Here is a 17,946-nt window from a genome sequence, read left to right on the forward strand (position 1 = left end):
CCTCAGAAAAATCTCCGCAAATGATGCCTTTAAACAACTCTGTGTGTTTAAAGGCATAACACTTGGCATAACAAGAGCAACTTGATCAGGGTTGCAAAACAGAGTAGAGAGGAGGGGTAATTTTTTTAAAATGACCAAAATCTGAAAAGTCCTCAGCTGATATTTAAGGGAACTTTGCTTTGCTGACAGGCTTTACTCTTTATTTTAAGGTGACTGTTTCTGTGTTGTATACAAACAGAGGAGTTATTCAGTTAGAGGCCTCTAGGCATCCTCACAAATCAATTACATCACAAGCTGCCAAATTACTCAAGCTCTCTGCCTGACAGCAATTTACACCTTTCCTGTCAAGGTGAGGTGGGTCATTCATTTATTCAGATGCAAGGGAAAGGGAGCCAAATAATCCCCTTCATGGTCTGCTCAAGTTTTCCATTTATTTGTTTTATGCAATGGAAAATGCTCCACTGAAATGAAGGGCATTCCAGACATATTTCCATCTTAACTCTGCAGAGTTCTGCAATGCAGGAATTCAAAGCAAAATGTCGAGTCCAAGAGTTCACACCAGCATCAGACGAGGTAGCAAAGCAATCTTGACTACACTCCTTCAAAATATGGAGCATCTGTTACTGGCTCACAGGAGGGGAAAGTGATCTTGTGCTAATGTCCTGTTCATGGGTTTCCCACAGGCATCTGGTTGGCCACTATGAAAACAAGATGCTGGACTAGATGGGCCCATGACCTGATCCAGCAAGTTTTTCTTATGTTCTTAAAGACATACCATGTCCTCAAACTCTGGATAAGCAGATGACTGAAGAAGTGGAGATGGTTGTGATAGACTGGGAAGATTGCAATGGTTTTTATTTTTATCTATTGAGTGTTGGGGACATGTTGACAGCTTCTCTGTGCTAGATTCTCTATTCTAGCTTCACCTGTGAATCCTACTCAAGTTTACCCTTAAACATTTATTGCACAGCTGGATAATCTGAAGCCTGGGGACCTCTTTTTATGCTACCTGACGTGGGTGGCGCTGTGGGTTAAACCACAGAGCCTAGGGCTTGCTGATGAGAAGGACGGCAGTTCGAATCCCCATGACGGGGTGAGCTCCCGTTGCTCGGTTCCTGCTCCTGCCAACCTAGTAGTTTGAAAGCACGTCAAAGTGCAAGTAGATAAATAGGTACCACTCCGATGGGAAGGTAAACGGCGTTTCCGTGCGCTGCTCTGGTTCACCAGAAGCGGCTTAGTCATGCTGGCCGCATGACCCGGAAGCTGTACGCCGGCTCCCTCGGCCAATAAAGCGAGATGAGCACTGCAACCCCAGAGTCAGCCACGACTGGACCTAATGGTCAGGGGTCCCTTTGACACCTCCCCATTTTTGCACCCCGTTAGAATTCCTTGCTTCCTCTTTCTCCTTCATTTCCCCCATGGTCCCTGTCACCCACATTTCCCTAGCTTTCAGAAGTGTTTTTCTCCCTGCTCAAATGTAGTTCCAGAACAATTGAAAGGGCCATATTTTATTTGATTTTTTTTTTCCTGGTTAAATGGCTTGAGAGAAAAGATGTTTTCCCCACATCTGTCTGAGAAAAAATGATACATAAATTCTTTCTTTCCATGGTCCAGACCAGCATTCTCTTTTTAAAAAGTAGTTATGAACACCTATTTAGGAAAGTGAGTCAATGTCATCAAAAAGAGAAACAGAACAGAAAACAAATCCTTCTCTACGTTAAATTAGTGACTGAGCTAAGGGAAAAGAACAATGTCCAGCATAATGAATGGGTAGGGGAAGGAGGTGCTGAGTAACAACTTGGCCAAGATAATAAAGCTGTGACCATTTTTAAAAGAATAAGACTGTCACATTATCCAACTTTTGCTGTCATAAGGGAAGCAGGCCAGGCAATGCTGCCAACCTACTGCTGCTGCTACAAGAAATGAAAGAGGGAGGGAGTCCTTTGGGGAGATTAAAATTCTAGATTTCATCTTCCAACAAGAAATGGGAGAAGTGAGGCAAGTGCTAGGAATCTCCTTTCAATCAGGGCTGCTGACCCACAAAACATTTAAACTATATTTTGGATTAATCCCTTTGACACTCCAAACTAATTTACGAGAGCTCAGGGTAGAGAATAAATAAGTGTGGCTTATTTGTGAATGACATTTTTCCTGTTAAGATCTTTTGAGGAAATGTGTAATTTCATTTGCAGGCATGGATTTACACAAGTCACCTAGGCTCATATAGTCTGAAGAGTACAATCATATTTCCCCATGGATGTTTTCATGACAGTGTATGGCACGAAGTCAATGATGCAGCCAACTATTAGAAAGATGGTCCAGTTTTGCCTGGAACAGGAAATGGAAGGACATGGTTCAGAGCAAGTCCATTTTTTAAAAAAGTGGTGTCTGGTTTAGCTTTTAAGTTCTCGTTTGTAGAATAAAAGCCATTGCAATTTCACTCTGAACTTAATTCCAAATGAATTTCCCGAAGTCCACAGATCAGTGCAGCAGAATTACTGCATATACTAGGGTAAAGTGTGCATATATTAGTGAAAGGAACACACAAAATGCATTACATAAGGGGGAACTATTTTGCAAAAATGTGTATAGCAGGGATAACTGCATACAAAGATGTGTATATTACAAGAAATTCGCACTAAAATCTTGAATTTTTGTGAGGCACTTAAAAAATGCAAATTGCTGCAGAAATGTGAGGAACTGAATTTAAGTTTGAAAAAATGAGAAATGAAAATAAACTAAATTGGCTGTTTCATCCTTCCCTAGTACTAAATAGGTTCTCCATAGCAGGTGAAGGGAGAATCAAGCCAACCACCAGAGGCCTTCACCATTCCAAAGCCAACAAAGCTCTTAACAGGATCACTAACAATACCAGCTAAATCCTCCAAACCTATCAGGAATCACCCCAGATTTGTTTTATTATTTTTATTATTTATTGAATAATATACCACCCTATATCCAGAGGTCTTGAGAAATATTACTGTCAACATTAGAGAGGGTGAGGTGGCCCATCTCAACAAGTAGATATGGGGTCATCTTAAATAAACGTACAAATTCCCCTTTATTATTTATGTAGTTTATTATTAAATGTTACTGACTTGTGTGACACTGTACAGATTTTCCACCTAAGGCACAAAAATAGCTCGTCTGGCAACAGCGCATTGAGTACGAAATGCTATGGCTGGGACATTGAAAATGGAGATTTGTATCCCCAGATCAAACGCTCAGCAGAGATCGGAGGCTTTATGTTCCTTATGACACAATTTCCCCTTCCCTACCAAAGAAACAAAAAGCCATGCAATACATTCAGTAACTGACAAGTCTTCAGTGTGGGAAAGAGGCATCTCCCTCCAGCCCCCGAAACAAAAGCCTGCAAGTCATGGAAACAGCAGGTAAGGAAAGGGCAAAAACTCCCCTTTCCATTTAGGAGCACAACACCAGCTGAGCAAACATTGGGAGGAGCAGATGCACAAGTGCCTCTCTATCCCCACTCCCTTTATACAAGAACACCTGCACTTCTCATGACATACCATCTAGGGTCGGATAGCAATCACTGGAGTATTTTGCTTTCGAAAAAGAAATGAGTGAAGGCTTTTCCCCCCTTCCATAACCACAATCTCTAGAAGACCAAATGCTTTGTCTTGGCTTTCTATGCCTCTACAAAAAGCACAAGAAGAAAAATTACAGTAAAACACTTTTTACAGTACAATTTTGTTTTGAATTTTGTTTACAAGTGCTTTTGGTCTCTGAAGTAGATAACCTTTTAGCCTTTACCAGCTAGTGAATTTCACTGTGGTTCTCCTATTTGAAATGCAGCAAAGTACATACAGAACCATATGGCAAATGTGCAGTATTGGTTCATAAACCATTAGGAGGAGTCAAGATGGAGAACAAACTGATACAGTGGAAAACTCTCCAAAATACACTTAGTAGAACTTGCCTGCAAAGAAGGCAGATGGCACCCTTCACTATTCTGAACTCCAGGTGTGTGTCCAGATTAACTCCAAACCATCTTAAATATAATAATCTGAAATATGTATTTGAAATATTTTCTCTCCCTTTCTCTGTTTTCATCACTGCCCACAAAGAAGTTATTTTTGATACACTTGGGGAGCGGTGGGTAAGATGCTTTTACCCCAGAACACCAGCTCACATCTATTTTGAGACCTTGCATTCTGGCTCTAAATAAATAAATAAATTCATTTTATTTTTTTCATTTATTTGTGCTATCTATATACCACTTAAATTACCAGAGTCTCTAAGCAGCATATTGCATGTGACACATTAGCACGTAAAGGCTTAAAAACAGTAAACATCTATTATTGTTTTGCCAGTTCACCATTTTTAACCTAAATTACAGAGCTTAGCATTAGTCAGGGCTCAGCCCCCAAACCTATTATACATTCCAGAGCTCAGCTCCACAACACCTGGAATAAGGCCAATGTCTTGGAGAACAGGGACAATGCATTTGTCTCACCACTTGAGTGCAAAGTCCACCTACCGACCCACACATGGGATATGGAACTAGTGGCATGCTTGAACCCCAGCACCTCTTTTGCAGGAAAGCTAACCAGCGTTTATTGGTGCCTTTCTGTTTTCCTTCTAACTCCAGTGGCCAATCCATGGGCTCCCAGTCAAGCACTTTGACATTTCGTTCTAACGTCTCATGACACCTTGCTCCCTCGCCACCTTGCTTCTTTTCCTCCCCTTCTCCCTTCCTGCCCCTATGTGACTTTACAGCAGCTGTGGGGAGGTTGCTGTTATGACTTTGTGCTTGGAGTAATTTGTTTTCTTTCTTTGGAGGTAGGGGAGAGACTGAATTCTTTGAGAGTGATTTATCACATGGCCAGCAGGAGCGAACCTCATTTATTTGTCTAGCTGCATATGGTTTTAGCACCTATGATTGCGTGCTGATTATTATACGGTGTTATTTTTCCCAGTTGTATACTTTGCACCTTTTCATAAGGTTAGATTAACTGGTTCCCAGTGGCATGTTATTCATTACTTTGTTTGCTGGCTGTCTGGAAGGGCTTAGCCTCTTCCATCACTCCTTGCCTTGCTTCAGCCATACTTGCCTCCAGACAAGCCAACTTAAAGCTTAAGTTCACCAAGGATGGACCATCCCACTTCTAATTTAAAATAAAATAAAATAAAATGGTTCAAATATATTTTTTCCACCACTGCCAATAAATATTCTAACAACCATTCCAAATTCTGTCAGGCTTCCAGAAATGTGCATTTGGTATTCTAACATTATTGCATTTGCTACAATGCAGAGCCCTATAGACTAACTTTCTATATTTTAATCCAGGCTTCCTCAACCTCGGCCCTCCAAATGTTTTTGGCCTACAACTCCCATGATCCCTAGCTAGCAAGACCAGTGGTCAGGGATGATGGGAATTGTAGTTTCAAAACATCTGGAGGGCCGAGGTTGGGGAAGCCTGTTTTAATCTCTTTGGGTTAAATAATCTGTATCCTTGTAACAGAATATCCGTTCCTCCTCACCAAATCAAAATCATTCTTGCAAACCTAGTATGTTTAAGCATCATTTTATTTTATAATGCTTTATTTACTGCAAAACACTTGGAACATTGGAAAACAGGCAGGAGAAAATAAGTGATGATGCAGAAATTAGAAATGAGCATTTTCATAATTGGAATCTAATATGTTAGTGATTCCTATACACACATGCACATGCACACACTGATGTTAACAAGCTATAATATTTTCATATTTCAAATCAATATTTGACTAAATGATAATTTATACTTTCTGCACATGCACAGCTTTCATGTGAGGTCGTTTTTTTAAATAAATTTGCCATACTACAAGGTGGTTCAAGGGTTTTAAAGTCACTTTCTTGTGTCTTCTGTATCTCCTTTAACTTCCTTAAAACATAAAGGCCATCTGCTTTCAAAATGAGGCTGGGAATGTTCTGGGAAATGGCACTATGTGGTCATATCGAACAGTTTCAAGGATCTGTACAGGGGGAATAACATGGGAACAGCCATCTTTGTTTCCATATAGCCCCTAGAAACCATGTTACATAAGCAAGTAGCAAATTCAGTTGGCTGAGTTTTTCAAATACCTTCAGATGTAAACTGACATTAAAACAAAGTGGTCTTGGGGCTTTTAAAAATGCTTGCTAAATCTCATAATAATAGTCAACCAAATTTATACTGGACCGGTTCACAGATGTCCTATAAAACGCATGTAAAACTTTCTAACGGGTTTCAAGTGCTGCTCAGTTTGCATCATATTGCAACCCATTGCAATCAGTGCCACCATCCCCTTGCCTCCCGACTAAAATAATATCATTCAGGTCCCACTTACCGCTTTCCTTACATTACTTGATTGAATCAAGTAACTTTTAAACAATAGAACTATTTGAATTTTTGCTCACATTATAATAGAAAATCTCTATTGAATCTCTATTTAAAGTGCCCAGATTTCTGGGTGCCAAGGCTGGCTTTTTTAAAAAAAGACACACACATACAAAACCTGTCTTCAGCTGCTAACCTTAATAGATTACTCATTCTTCCTTTCGAATAACGTCATGTACAGACCACTAGTTACTGCAAAGTATTTACTTGACTGCTACTGCTAGCTTTCCCAGAGCTGTTTATAGTTCCATTTATCCACTCATTACATCATCCTGTGGTTTTCTTGAAAGGTTGACAGTGTAGGCTGGCTGCACAGCTGGAATCCCTCTTTACCCCAAACTTAAAAACGTTGTGGTACAAAGGGTTCTGAGCAAAGCCCATACCTTGCAGTGAAGGGGCTACCCCACAGTCCCTCTCTGAAAAGTTGTCTTCTCTGTTTGATCCGTTAGCAAGGAAAACCACCAAATTTTCAGGCATTGCCTTCAAACTCCTCTCGTGACGAACGAGTAGCACCAGCAATTAACTAAGGTGCTCTAGGGCTAGTTAACAGACTAGCCTAGCGGAAGAAGGAAGGTGTCCCCGGTTAGTGCTTAGACGTAGGCCCCATATCTGAACGGTGGCCTCCTTGCCTGCAGACCCTCTCAGGGACTCAGACTGGTAGCATGGGCCTGGTTGGTAATTCCACTACCCTCAGAAGTTTGGTGGTGGAGCTCCAGGAAAGAGCATCAGTTTTGGTGGCAGATCCAAAACTGAAGAATTCCCTCCACACAGAGGTGCAACTGGTACCTTTATTATGTAGCTTCCACCTCATGCCGAAAACACACCTCATTACAGTGGTACCTCGGGTTACATACGCTTCAGGTTACAGACTCCGCTAACCCAGAAATATTACCTCTCGGGTTACGAACTTTGCTTTAGGGTGAGAACAGAAATCGTGCTGCGGCGGCAGCAGCAGGAGGCCCCATTAGCTAAAGAGTTGCTTCAGGTTAAGAACAGTTTCAGGTTAAGAACAGACCTCCAAAACGAATTAAGTTCTTAACCCGAGGTACCACTGTACCTGGCATTACACAAACACATACAACCTCCTTTAATTGGTTTTGAATTGATTTTAATATTTTTTTATAATTGTTGTAACCTGAGACCTTATGGTGAAGAGTAAGAATATGGAATAGTAATCAGAATGATATTTTTTAATAAAGTCCATGGCTCCTTATCCAAGGTAACCTGTAAAATATATCCACTTTTCAGCTTTTCATTCTCAATTCAGCCTTTAGAACTGTGAGTTTCTCCTAGTCTCAGATTATACAACCAGAATCAGGAGTCAAGGCAGGTAAACATTCTGAGAGATTAAACATCACTATGTCGGAAAATTGAGGAGTATGGCTTCATTTTGTGCAGAATATATTTATTTTAGCTAAGCCCAGTCAACTGCCCATCACATGTGCCCAGAATGCCTTTCTGACTGCACGTAAAAAGAACTTCCAAAAGTCAGACCACAAAGCTATCACCTAGGATAATTATTAACAGTGGAAAAATCTTTGGAAAGATACCAGGGGGAGGAAACTCTCATCAGTTTGATTAATAAAACTATGGGCGGGATTGAATTAGCCTCCATCTGCAACATGGGAAGGAAGATAAGTAAGCATTACCTGAATTTTTCATACTAGAACTGTTCAGTTTGGAATCTTTGATGACCAAATGCTTAATCCAAAGGGTGGGAGCTGTGATCTCTGGAAAACAAGAACAGATGCCTTTTAATATATATGTGTGTGTGTGTGTGTGTTCGTGTGTGATATATATGTGTGTAACTAATGTATTAAACAGTGTTATGGTGCTGAAAAGTAAGCTACTAAGCTAAGTTGAAGGCTGGGACCCGGATAGTTATAATATTATCCCCTACATACTCAGCTTGATCACTGCATTCTGCAAGAGAGAGCAGCAATTAAGTTGATTAAGTCCTGTGCATTATAAAGCCTTAAGACGACATCAAATCAAAATATTCTGAAAAAATGTAAGATAAAATAATAATAATATTTTTTTAAAAGATGAAGAAGAAAAGCTACTTTTCACTGGCCAGGATTCAGCTATCTTGCCCAGCACATCTGCACAAAGCTCCTACAGTGGCAGCCCCGCACTGGGAGTCATTTCCAGAGGGCTTCCACACACCCCAAACATCAAAAGGTTCAGGGGGTGAAGGGTTGCTGCTGCTTCAGCTGTAGAGCTAGATGTCCTCTTCCGTAAGTGGGACACAGCAGGCACTGCTTTGGATCCCAGAAAAATGATGTCTTTAAAAAATTTCCTTCTCCTTTTCTATGCCACATAATTTGTTACTTTCAGAAAATAAAACAAATTTGTTGTTTTCTTAGAGACTAGGGGCTCCAAGCTTTAATCAATTTATCTGGTAGATTGAATTACCGTATTTTCCGCTCTATTACACACACCCGACCATAACACGCACGTAATTTTTAGAGGAGGAAAACAAGAAAAAAAAATATTCTAAATGAAACAGTGGATGTATGATTTTTGTGGTTCATGCTGTGGCCACAGACATGTGATCTGACAGTGAGTTTGGGGTAGCCCAATGCAAAAATCCTGAGGATCCATGTGGATCCATGATTGTAACCACGTTTTTGCACCACTGCGGCCCCAGGCAACAGTGGGTGCGTGATTTTTTGGTGCAAACTGTAGCCATGGACATGCTATGTGATCTGATGGTGAATTTGGGGTGACCCAGTGCAAAAATCCTGAGGATCCATGTAGATGTGCTTTGTAACCACATTTTAAGTGGGGAGGGAAGGAAAAGCACTCAAGGGACAAGGAGCACACGTGGGGTGGGTGGAGAAGGATACTGTTAATAATGCAGAAGAGGGGTATAAGGGGAGAAGGCTCCTCTCCTCTCCCGCTTTGCTCCTTTAAAGCAAGCAGGCTCTCTGTCCCTCTCTCCTCCCCACTCAGCGGCTCTTCTCCCGCTTTGCTGTTTCAAAGCGAGCCACAGAGAAGGGAAGCATTCGCTCCGTAACATGCACAGACATTTCCCCTTACTTTCTAGGAGGAAAAAAATGCGTGTTATGGAGCGAAAACTACGGTAGATTAAGAGCTTTAATCAACCATTACAGCAGGCTGAGCACGAGGAGTTCAAGAAGGGCACAGGGCTACCTCAGGTGCCATCAGCCAGGTGAGGAGCAGAGGGCGGTTATGAGTGAAGAGGGCCTTTTTCAGCAGTGACATCCCACTTACTGAATGCCCTCCTTAGAGAGGCTCACCTGGCACCTGCTTCCTGTAAGTTCTTCTAGAATCAGGTAAAAGACTTCTTAAAATTTTCTCAGGCCTGTTAAAATGTGCTGTGGCTTTTAAAATCCATTTTAGCTCATACGTTTGCTCTCCACTTTTTCTGTTTTAGAATTTAATTTGGCATTTACTTCATATTTTATGATATGACTGTTTTTAAATTGTAAGCTACCCTGAGAACTTTTATTACAGTGGTACCTCGGGTTTCAGACGCTTCAGGTTACAGATTCTGCTAACCCAGAAATATTACCTCGGGTTAAGAACTTTGCTTCAGGATGAGAACAGAAATTGTACAGCGGCAGCGCAGCAGCAGGAGGAGGAGGCCCCATTAGCTAAAGTGGTACCTCAGATTAAGAACAGTTTCAGGTTAAGAACAGACCTCCGGAACGAATTAAGTTCTTAACCTGGGGTACCACTGTATAGGGTGAGCCTATAAATATATAAACTCTAAATAATAAAAACAGCACTGCCATGATTTGTGCAATCACGGCAGCTGTTTTCCAAGTTGCTGCGTTGGGACACTGCTTGAAGCAGTGGAAAAATATGGAAACTGAAGGCCCAATTCTGCTGCTATATATCAATGTGTTTTAGAAAACCTCAGTGCGCATTTCCACACACCTTGTGTTTGAGTCACTGGTGTTCTTCCAAAACCATGTGACTAAGTGGTACAAGCAGTTTCAGGCAATTAATAAGGCAGGAAAGCAGGAATCTCTATAAGGGCCCTGTATAAAGTGTTATATAAATATTTATAAATAAATAAAAGTCAAAAGTATTCTGACAATTTCCAGAGGCGTAACCATGTTACTCTCTCATTACAACAAAAATCTTGCAGCATCTTAAAGAATAACAAATTACTGTCTAAACAGCAAAACAAAGAGTGCAAAAAATACAGTGTGTACAAAACAAAAACAAAAAATAGACAAAGTTGTGTAAGAGAAACAAAACCTTCCTTTACATTTTTTAAAAAGGAAAGTTTGAAAGCTACAGTTTTTGGGGGGTTAGAGAAATGGATTAGAAGAAGAAAATGCTTCAGTTTTTTCATTTGCAGTGTGAGGAAAAAACATTAAAGGAAAGGGGAGATTTCTTATTAAAACCAGAGTAGTCAGTTGTATATATTGATTTGCTTCACAACATCAAGACTCCAGTCTGTGAAACCAGGAACAAGGCACTTGATCTCAGTTTTTCAAGTGTTTGGGAGTTTAGTAGGTGTTCAAGTTCCAATAACCTGATTTTCAAAGATGTAGTTAATAATGGTAGCACAAATCTATACCGCAGAACTACTTCAGTTCAGGCATTTTGCCTATTAATTCTCTTTCTCTGTGTGTTCACAAAACAAGAACAGCATGTTTTTGCAGAACCAGTCACCATTTTAGTGCAACTAAAATTCTCAACCCATATATTACAACATTTAAAAAAAAAAAAAAATTCAGGCTTTTGGTAGCTGCATACCTGCAAGTTTCACAGATTTCTAAAGAACTAAACCCCAAACCAACATACTGGGTATAGAAAGTGAGGTTCTCATTTTATATGCAAAGCAGAACAGGTATGGTGAGGGAAAATGCTGCACAGTCCATAGAACATGTAGCTCAGCAGAAGAAGAGTCCTAATCAGCACCTAAGCAACTAAAAGGCTCTCTCAAGTAATTCTGTAAAACACAGGAGGGATGACCAAATTGGCAGCTTTGCTCTTGTTCAGTATGGATACCAGCAACTCTTTTTCACCAATATGGGGAGCAATTGCAAATCAATTTGAAAAGTCACTTTCCAGCACAGTACTATGTATGTCTACTCAGATGCCTATCTCACTGAGTTCAATGGGACTTATTCCCAGGTAAGTGGGTATAAGATCGTCCCTTAGTCCCATAAAAGGATGTAATTCCACATATAATATAATAATAAATTGTTATTTATACCCCACCCTTCCTGGTTCAGGAAACCAGGCTCAGGGCGGCTAACAACAAATTTAAAACACTTCATTGATGCTACAACAAAACAAAACAAAAACAGCATAAAATATGGTATAAAGCATAAATAGCAATAAAATCAAGAATCAAAAACCATTTTAGGGGGGAAATCCATCCAATAAACATTAGTTGATCACCAGGGCTAGCTGGCTAAATTAGTCCCACTTGGGCCAGCGAGGAGACCAGGGGAGAACCAGCTGTGGGATCCCAGAGCGGGCAATCTTCACAAAAAGGGGAGGGAGAGGGAAGGAAGGGAAACAAAAGATCAGGCCAGGTTCAAATTGAAAGCTAGGCAGAATAGTTCTGTCTTACAGGCCCTGCAAAAGGAAGTTAAATCCTGCAGGGCCCTGATCTCATGGGACAGAGCATTCCACCAGGTTAGAGCCATCACTGAGAAGGCCCTGGCCGTGGTGGAGGATAATCTAACTTTCTTAGGGCCCGGGACCTCTAAACTATGATTATTCATGGACCTTAAGGTCCTCTGCGGGGCATACCAGGAGAGGTATGAGATATAGAGATATCTCAACAAATGAAGTGAAAGATCTGGTGTGTTCCTATTTTGTATTTAACAGTAGCCTTGTTTCCAAGTTGTCCACTGCCTATATTTCAAGTGGCCTATTTTTCTTAAACATGGCGTCACATGCAGGAAGTGGTAGACCTTCCAAATATTTCCTCTTATCTTTTGTTCCTGTTGTTATTGAGAGGTGCAAACTTGGCTGTAAACTAATTCTATTGTCACATCGTGATTACAGAAATGGATAGTCACAGATATGGCAGTGAACCCAGTTGACACTGGCATTTGTTCCAAGCAACCCAATATCCAGTGAGAGTTATGCAAAAAAATTAACACCCAAATCAAATATATTGTGTGATGTGGTGGTAGGCATTTTTCTTATGGGATAACAAAATACTAGGCTGACACGTATTACGTGAGAATAAACGTCTCTGAGGTTCTTACCTTCTCCGTCAAAAACAGGCTGGGTCTCCATGGTGGGTGTTGGTTTCGAACCATCATCTGAATTGAGAGTTAAAAAGAATCGAAAAGAAACTACCATTATTGAGGTAAATACTATCTACTCTCCAGTATTGTTGAATGATTGGGATTTTTACATGGCCCGGCCAAGTCCATCAGAGAGAAAATCACAAGAATAAGAACACAAAAGGCAACATACTTTAAGGAGTTTGCTTAAAGAATAACATAGCAGAGAATTATTAAAATCATTTTCAGAATGGTCATTTTTTGTCATCCCTCACATTCATTGCATTGACCAAAACCAAAGAACATTCTCCTTTTCGGTGTATTGTGGAAGGCTGCGTGGCAAGAATGGCCGTCGTTTGGATCAGATGGGCTTAGTCTATTCATTGTGGCCCTAGTTACCTATTCTTTAGATGGGGGTTCCCTGCTTCTTGGATGTGGTGATCACACTAACACATGGCACAAATCACAACTTGAAGGCTTGGGAGCATGAGATGTCACGATGGGCTAGTATATGAGCAGGTGAAGTCGCACCTCACTGTGCCAAAAGGTTAATTCATAGAAGCCTGTCAGCACAAGGCCACCGTGTTAAGTAATGGATATGAAAACTAGGCCTAAGATTCTGTTTGCTAAAATGGTTGGCCTTCCAGATATATTTCATCTTTATACTTTTCATGGTTGTTGAAATATCTTGTTTTCTGAATCTTATCAGCATGGAATCTGGCATCACAATTTGCTGCACAGAAATTAGGCTGCAATCACTAGTATGCCATATTATTTCTAATGCTTACATTGGCAAACCACCAATACCAACATAGCTAAAACAGAAGAGTGTCTAGAAGAAATGTGTTCTTATTGGCCTCCCTTGTTCTGAAATTCTCCAAGTGCAAAGATAACAATGAAGCAGTTCTCATAAATGCTTGAACCTAGTAAAATCCAAAACAAATTAAAACCATGAAGAAAAATAATCTTTTGAAGCAAATGGGGACAGAGTCATGCTCTGACTGATTCAGCCCATGAATGCCTAAACTTACAACCCCATTATCTCATTTCAAGGGGGGAAAGGGTTTGAGGTCAGAAGACTTTGGATCTAGAGTTTGAGCATACATGTCATCAATGAAAAGTAGCCATTGTTTATCTCCTCTACTGGTATTTGTATTACGTATGTGCTATAAGAATAAATAAAAAGTTACAATGTGCAAAAATAAAACCATAAAAAGCATTAGTTTGTCTGCTTAGCTGGGTCATGTAAGCATATAAAAACAAGTGACATCATGAGAATTTGGGGACATTTACAGCATATTGTGGCTTTAAATACCTTGTCACATGTTCTGTGTCCTCATGTCCTGACACAAGATATACAGAAAGAAAATCTCAGTTACAAAACCATAGTATAATATGATGAAGTGCTATGCAACATTTAAAACAAAAATCCTTGCCCAGTTTTCATCAACTGGTAAGCTACCACTGCTGAATTTCCAGGTGCAGTAATCCTAAAAGCAGAGTTTCCAAAAACAGGGGAAATATCATCCTTGCTCCAGCCAGCATACAGAATTCCACATAAAAAGAACAGGAAGCAGATGAAGGAAGAAACATATGACCCAATGAGGTTAATGTCAAGGTGGGAAGGGAGACGCAAGGGCAGTGTTTTATTCGCCTGTGTTGTAACCAAGGTGTGTGATTCAACTTTTAAAAGTTTAATCACATTTTTTAAAAAAAACAATTGATTACAACTTGGTAAGAAAAATAAAGCACTAACCAGTTAACTGAGAAAACAAGCTTAAAGCCGAATAGTGCTGATACAGAAGAAAGTTAGTTGCAGTTAAAATCAATTAAGCTAAAGCTGTTGTTTTACACAAGCTGATTTTAATGCTTTCCAACTTGTTAAGCAGTGTTCCTCATTTTAATTAGTGACAAGATGACTAACTTTTTCTAATCAGAAAGTGTTCTCCAAAGATTCTCATTCATTTCAGCAGGATTTAGGTGCAACTAACTTTATTTTATCTAGTATTGGGCTGATGTTTCCCATAGCTGGATTAACAGTTGCTGATCAAAAACCCAGAACTGTAATCCCATCAGTTTCTACATGCTCACCAAACAGTGCTGCCTGCTTCCGTAATTTCTATTAGAAATGAAAGATTTCAGGGGGTTTTCCTGCCAATAACTAAATCAGTACTGAGTAATTATTTGATGCAGAATAAAGAGAAACCAGGGCATCTGGTTTCTTCAAATGATGCTTAAGATGAAGTTTTGTAATGAACTTGTAAATAGACAGGGTATAAATAAATATATAATGACAATTTTTTCACCCTTGTTACCTGCTAACACCAAAGACAGTTTTCACTATATTAAAACACACATTTTTCAGCGAGAAACATATCTCTGACCGTTCCATTTTTACTTTTTATGTCTGGAACCAGTGACAATTTGCAAAACAAGATACATTCCATTTTAGTCATAGAAAACCCTCCTACCCTTGTATTATGAATATTGCATTATTATTTTTTACTTAGTTGTAAATTGCTTTAGAGCTTTTGATTTGGAAGGGACATATATAATTAATAAACCTAATCTAAGCTAACATGATATCAAATTATTTGGCTTATATTGAAAAGTCACAAATATAATCATGGTATAATAGTGCTCTGAATGTAAAGTGCAGATAGGACCTAGAATAAAAAAGGCTTGATGGGAAATGAAGGCTTTCTATGGGCCATTTAAATGTATTTGTGAGAGAGGGCTGTTGTTATATTATGTATTTTGTCATTTCCTTTTGTATTCTTATGTCATAAACCACCCTGCTTACAGGGGCGTGGAAATGATATGTTACTTAAGACAAGGCAGTATTGATTCTAGTTTTAAAGGGCTTTCATAAAAGGGGGTCTGCTTTATAATTCACTGTGCAGATATCAGCCTAGAAGACTATAAACACAAAAATGTTTGGTTAGAATCCAAATGCTTCAACATTCAAGGCCATCATGAACTCCAACCTGAGAGATAATTGCACACTTCTGAAATAAACGGTGCCTGCTTTTTACAAAACACTGCCAATGCTAATTGCAACAGTATGCTGAAGGAATCTTCAACCAAGCAGAAATGAGACTTTCTGGAATACATTAGTCTCCCTCCCTTTCCTCCACCCCAAATATCTCCCATGCAGGTGCATCAGTATGAAGGAGGTTGGGGAATATTCCTCAAAGACTTTGTGATCTAATATCATCAAGCCAGTATACTTCTGCAAAAGACAGCACAGTTCTTTGGTGTTGCACAGACAGCTGGAAGTCACTTCAACGCCTGATGACATGATTCAAAGCCTCTTCTGTTTGGCTTTTTGATTCCTGATTGACACATTCACTGCTGGCTGGAGATAAATGCCACTGAGAGGACAATGTTGATCCGCTCCAGCTATTCCTGTGAAGGACTTTTTTCTTCTTTTTTTGAATAATAAACAAAACAAAGATGGTGTGCTTAAGTGTTTGAATAGAGCTGGGGATAGACCGAAGGAGAGTATAGTGGCTTTAAAGAGGTTGGCAAGTCACTTGAAGAGTTAATTGTCTGGGTGTACAATGCGTTTATTCTGACCACGGACAAAGCATCCCCTCTTCCTGGAAGCAGCCCTTTAAAAAGGATATGTCAAAAGGGCCCGCTGCTGCTGGGTTTTTCTTACAAGCTGCATCACTCTGGCACTGCTCTGAAAACCGTGACTCTTGAAATCTTGATACAGAGCACCTCACCCACTCTACACCACCAAGGGTACAAACCTGCCATTAATCTGTATGGCTTTAAAAGTAAAGGTACCCCTGACCATTAGGTCCAGTCGTGGACGATTCTGGGGTTACGGCGCTCATCTTGTTCTATAGGCCAAGGGAGCCGGTGTTTGTCTGCAGAGAGCTTCCGGGTCATGTGGCCAGCATGACTAAGCCGCTTCTGGAGAACCAGAGCAGCGCATGGAAACACCGTTTACCTTCCTGCCAGAGCGGTACCTATTTATCTACTTGCACTTGACGTGCTTTCGAACTGCTAGGTGGGCAGAAGCTGGGACCGAACAACGGGAGCTCACCCCATCGCGGGGATTCGAACCGCGACCTTCTGATCGGCAAGCCCTAGGCTCTGTGGTTTAGACCACAGCGCCACCCGCTTCCCTTTGTATGGCTTTAGATAGCATTTAAAGAATGGCTTGGGGTGCAAACAGTTAGTTTAATAAGCAATGTCTGGAAGCCTTTTTCTTTTCTCCCACCCTTTGGCATGGATACCAAGGGAAGTTAGGTTTCAAATTTCATCCGGGACAAGAAAATTTATGTATCTAATTAAAAGTATGAAAGACACACAGAATGTGTCATCCAGAGATACCGTCCACCATTAAAGGAAATTTGCAAGGCATGTGTAATATCAGTTTATGCCAACTCCTAGGCTTTGGTCAATCAGCCACACTGTCACTCTAACTCACTGCACTCTCCTGTCCTCCAGTGGTGGTCCCTTGGTGTTACTGGTCTGGCATGGGACTGGTTTAGCCAATGCATCTCCAAACACAGTGTCAAGAAACATTTCCTGGCCTAGATGTAGCTTCATTTGCGGAGAACAGGATCAATGAGAACACCACCTCCTCCTGAAGGTCTTTTTCAGAAATGGCAGAATAGGATCAGTTCTGGGAACTGCTCTTCCCTTTTTTTCTGTTTGTAGCTGATGGAGGATGGAAAGGAGAGGCTTGGCATTGGCAGCCTCACCTTGACAGAATGGGCGAGTTTTCAGTTCAGTAAATGCCATCACGATAAATCAATTTAGGCATGCTTTCTTCCATCCTTAGCCCTGTACATCTTGAAGTATGATAACCAACACAATTCTGTCTACACAGAGAGGGAGAGATGTTTGTTAGTGCTAGTGATCTAATGCAGATATACAGAACACCTGTCTGGACAATTACATGTCGCATGTGTCTTAAATCATTTGTCTCAATCAACTTCTAATACACACAATTTTATAAGCATCAATAAGTAGCATGAAAGTGTCGCCATTTAGCTGGGAATGCACCGTGAAATAGATACTCTTATCCCTGTTCTTTCTAATGGTGAAATCGCTCACCAAAGCTTTCTGTACAATTTTTGACACAACCCAATGCAATAGCCATTTTGCACTACCATTCCTGGATAACCAGGCAGGTGTGTTCACAAACAAGTAACTCTCTCACACTCCTTTACTGGGACACGTTAATATATTGTTGCCTATTGAAGCAGATAGAGGACTTTCCTTTTGATAAGCACAATGACCAGTCTGGAAAGGAACTATGACCAGGGAGTTCCAGGGTCAAATCCCAGTTCAGGGTTCCTCTTTGAAAATAG

The 17,946-nt window shown here is 40.4% G+C and overlaps 1 protein-coding gene across 2 annotated transcripts in view; it reads right to left on the minus strand.

The window, feature by feature from the left end:
- SMOC1 (SPARC related modular calcium binding 1) overlaps positions 1 to 17,946 on the minus strand; it is a 63,442-nt gene that overhangs the window by 15,641 nt on the left and 29,855 nt on the right. Inside the window, exons 6-7 of one of the 2 annotated variants that reach the window (XM_081890518.1) lie at positions 12,593 to 12,682; positions 8,033 to 8,113 (exon numbers count right to left, since the gene is read on the minus strand). In XM_081890518.1, the coding sequence (XP_081746644.1) occupies positions 8,033 to 8,113; positions 12,593 to 12,682 (171 nt within the window). The remainder of the gene's footprint in view (positions 1 to 8,032; positions 8,114 to 12,592; positions 12,683 to 17,946) is intronic. The other variant, XM_081890519.1, reaches the window with a different exon arrangement.

The sequence above is a fragment of the Podarcis melisellensis genome (assembly GCF_964234715.1).
Source record: "Podarcis melisellensis genome assembly, chromosome: 1".
In the NCBI taxonomy this organism is placed as follows: Eukaryota; Metazoa; Chordata; class Lepidosauria; order Squamata; family Lacertidae; genus Podarcis; species Podarcis melisellensis.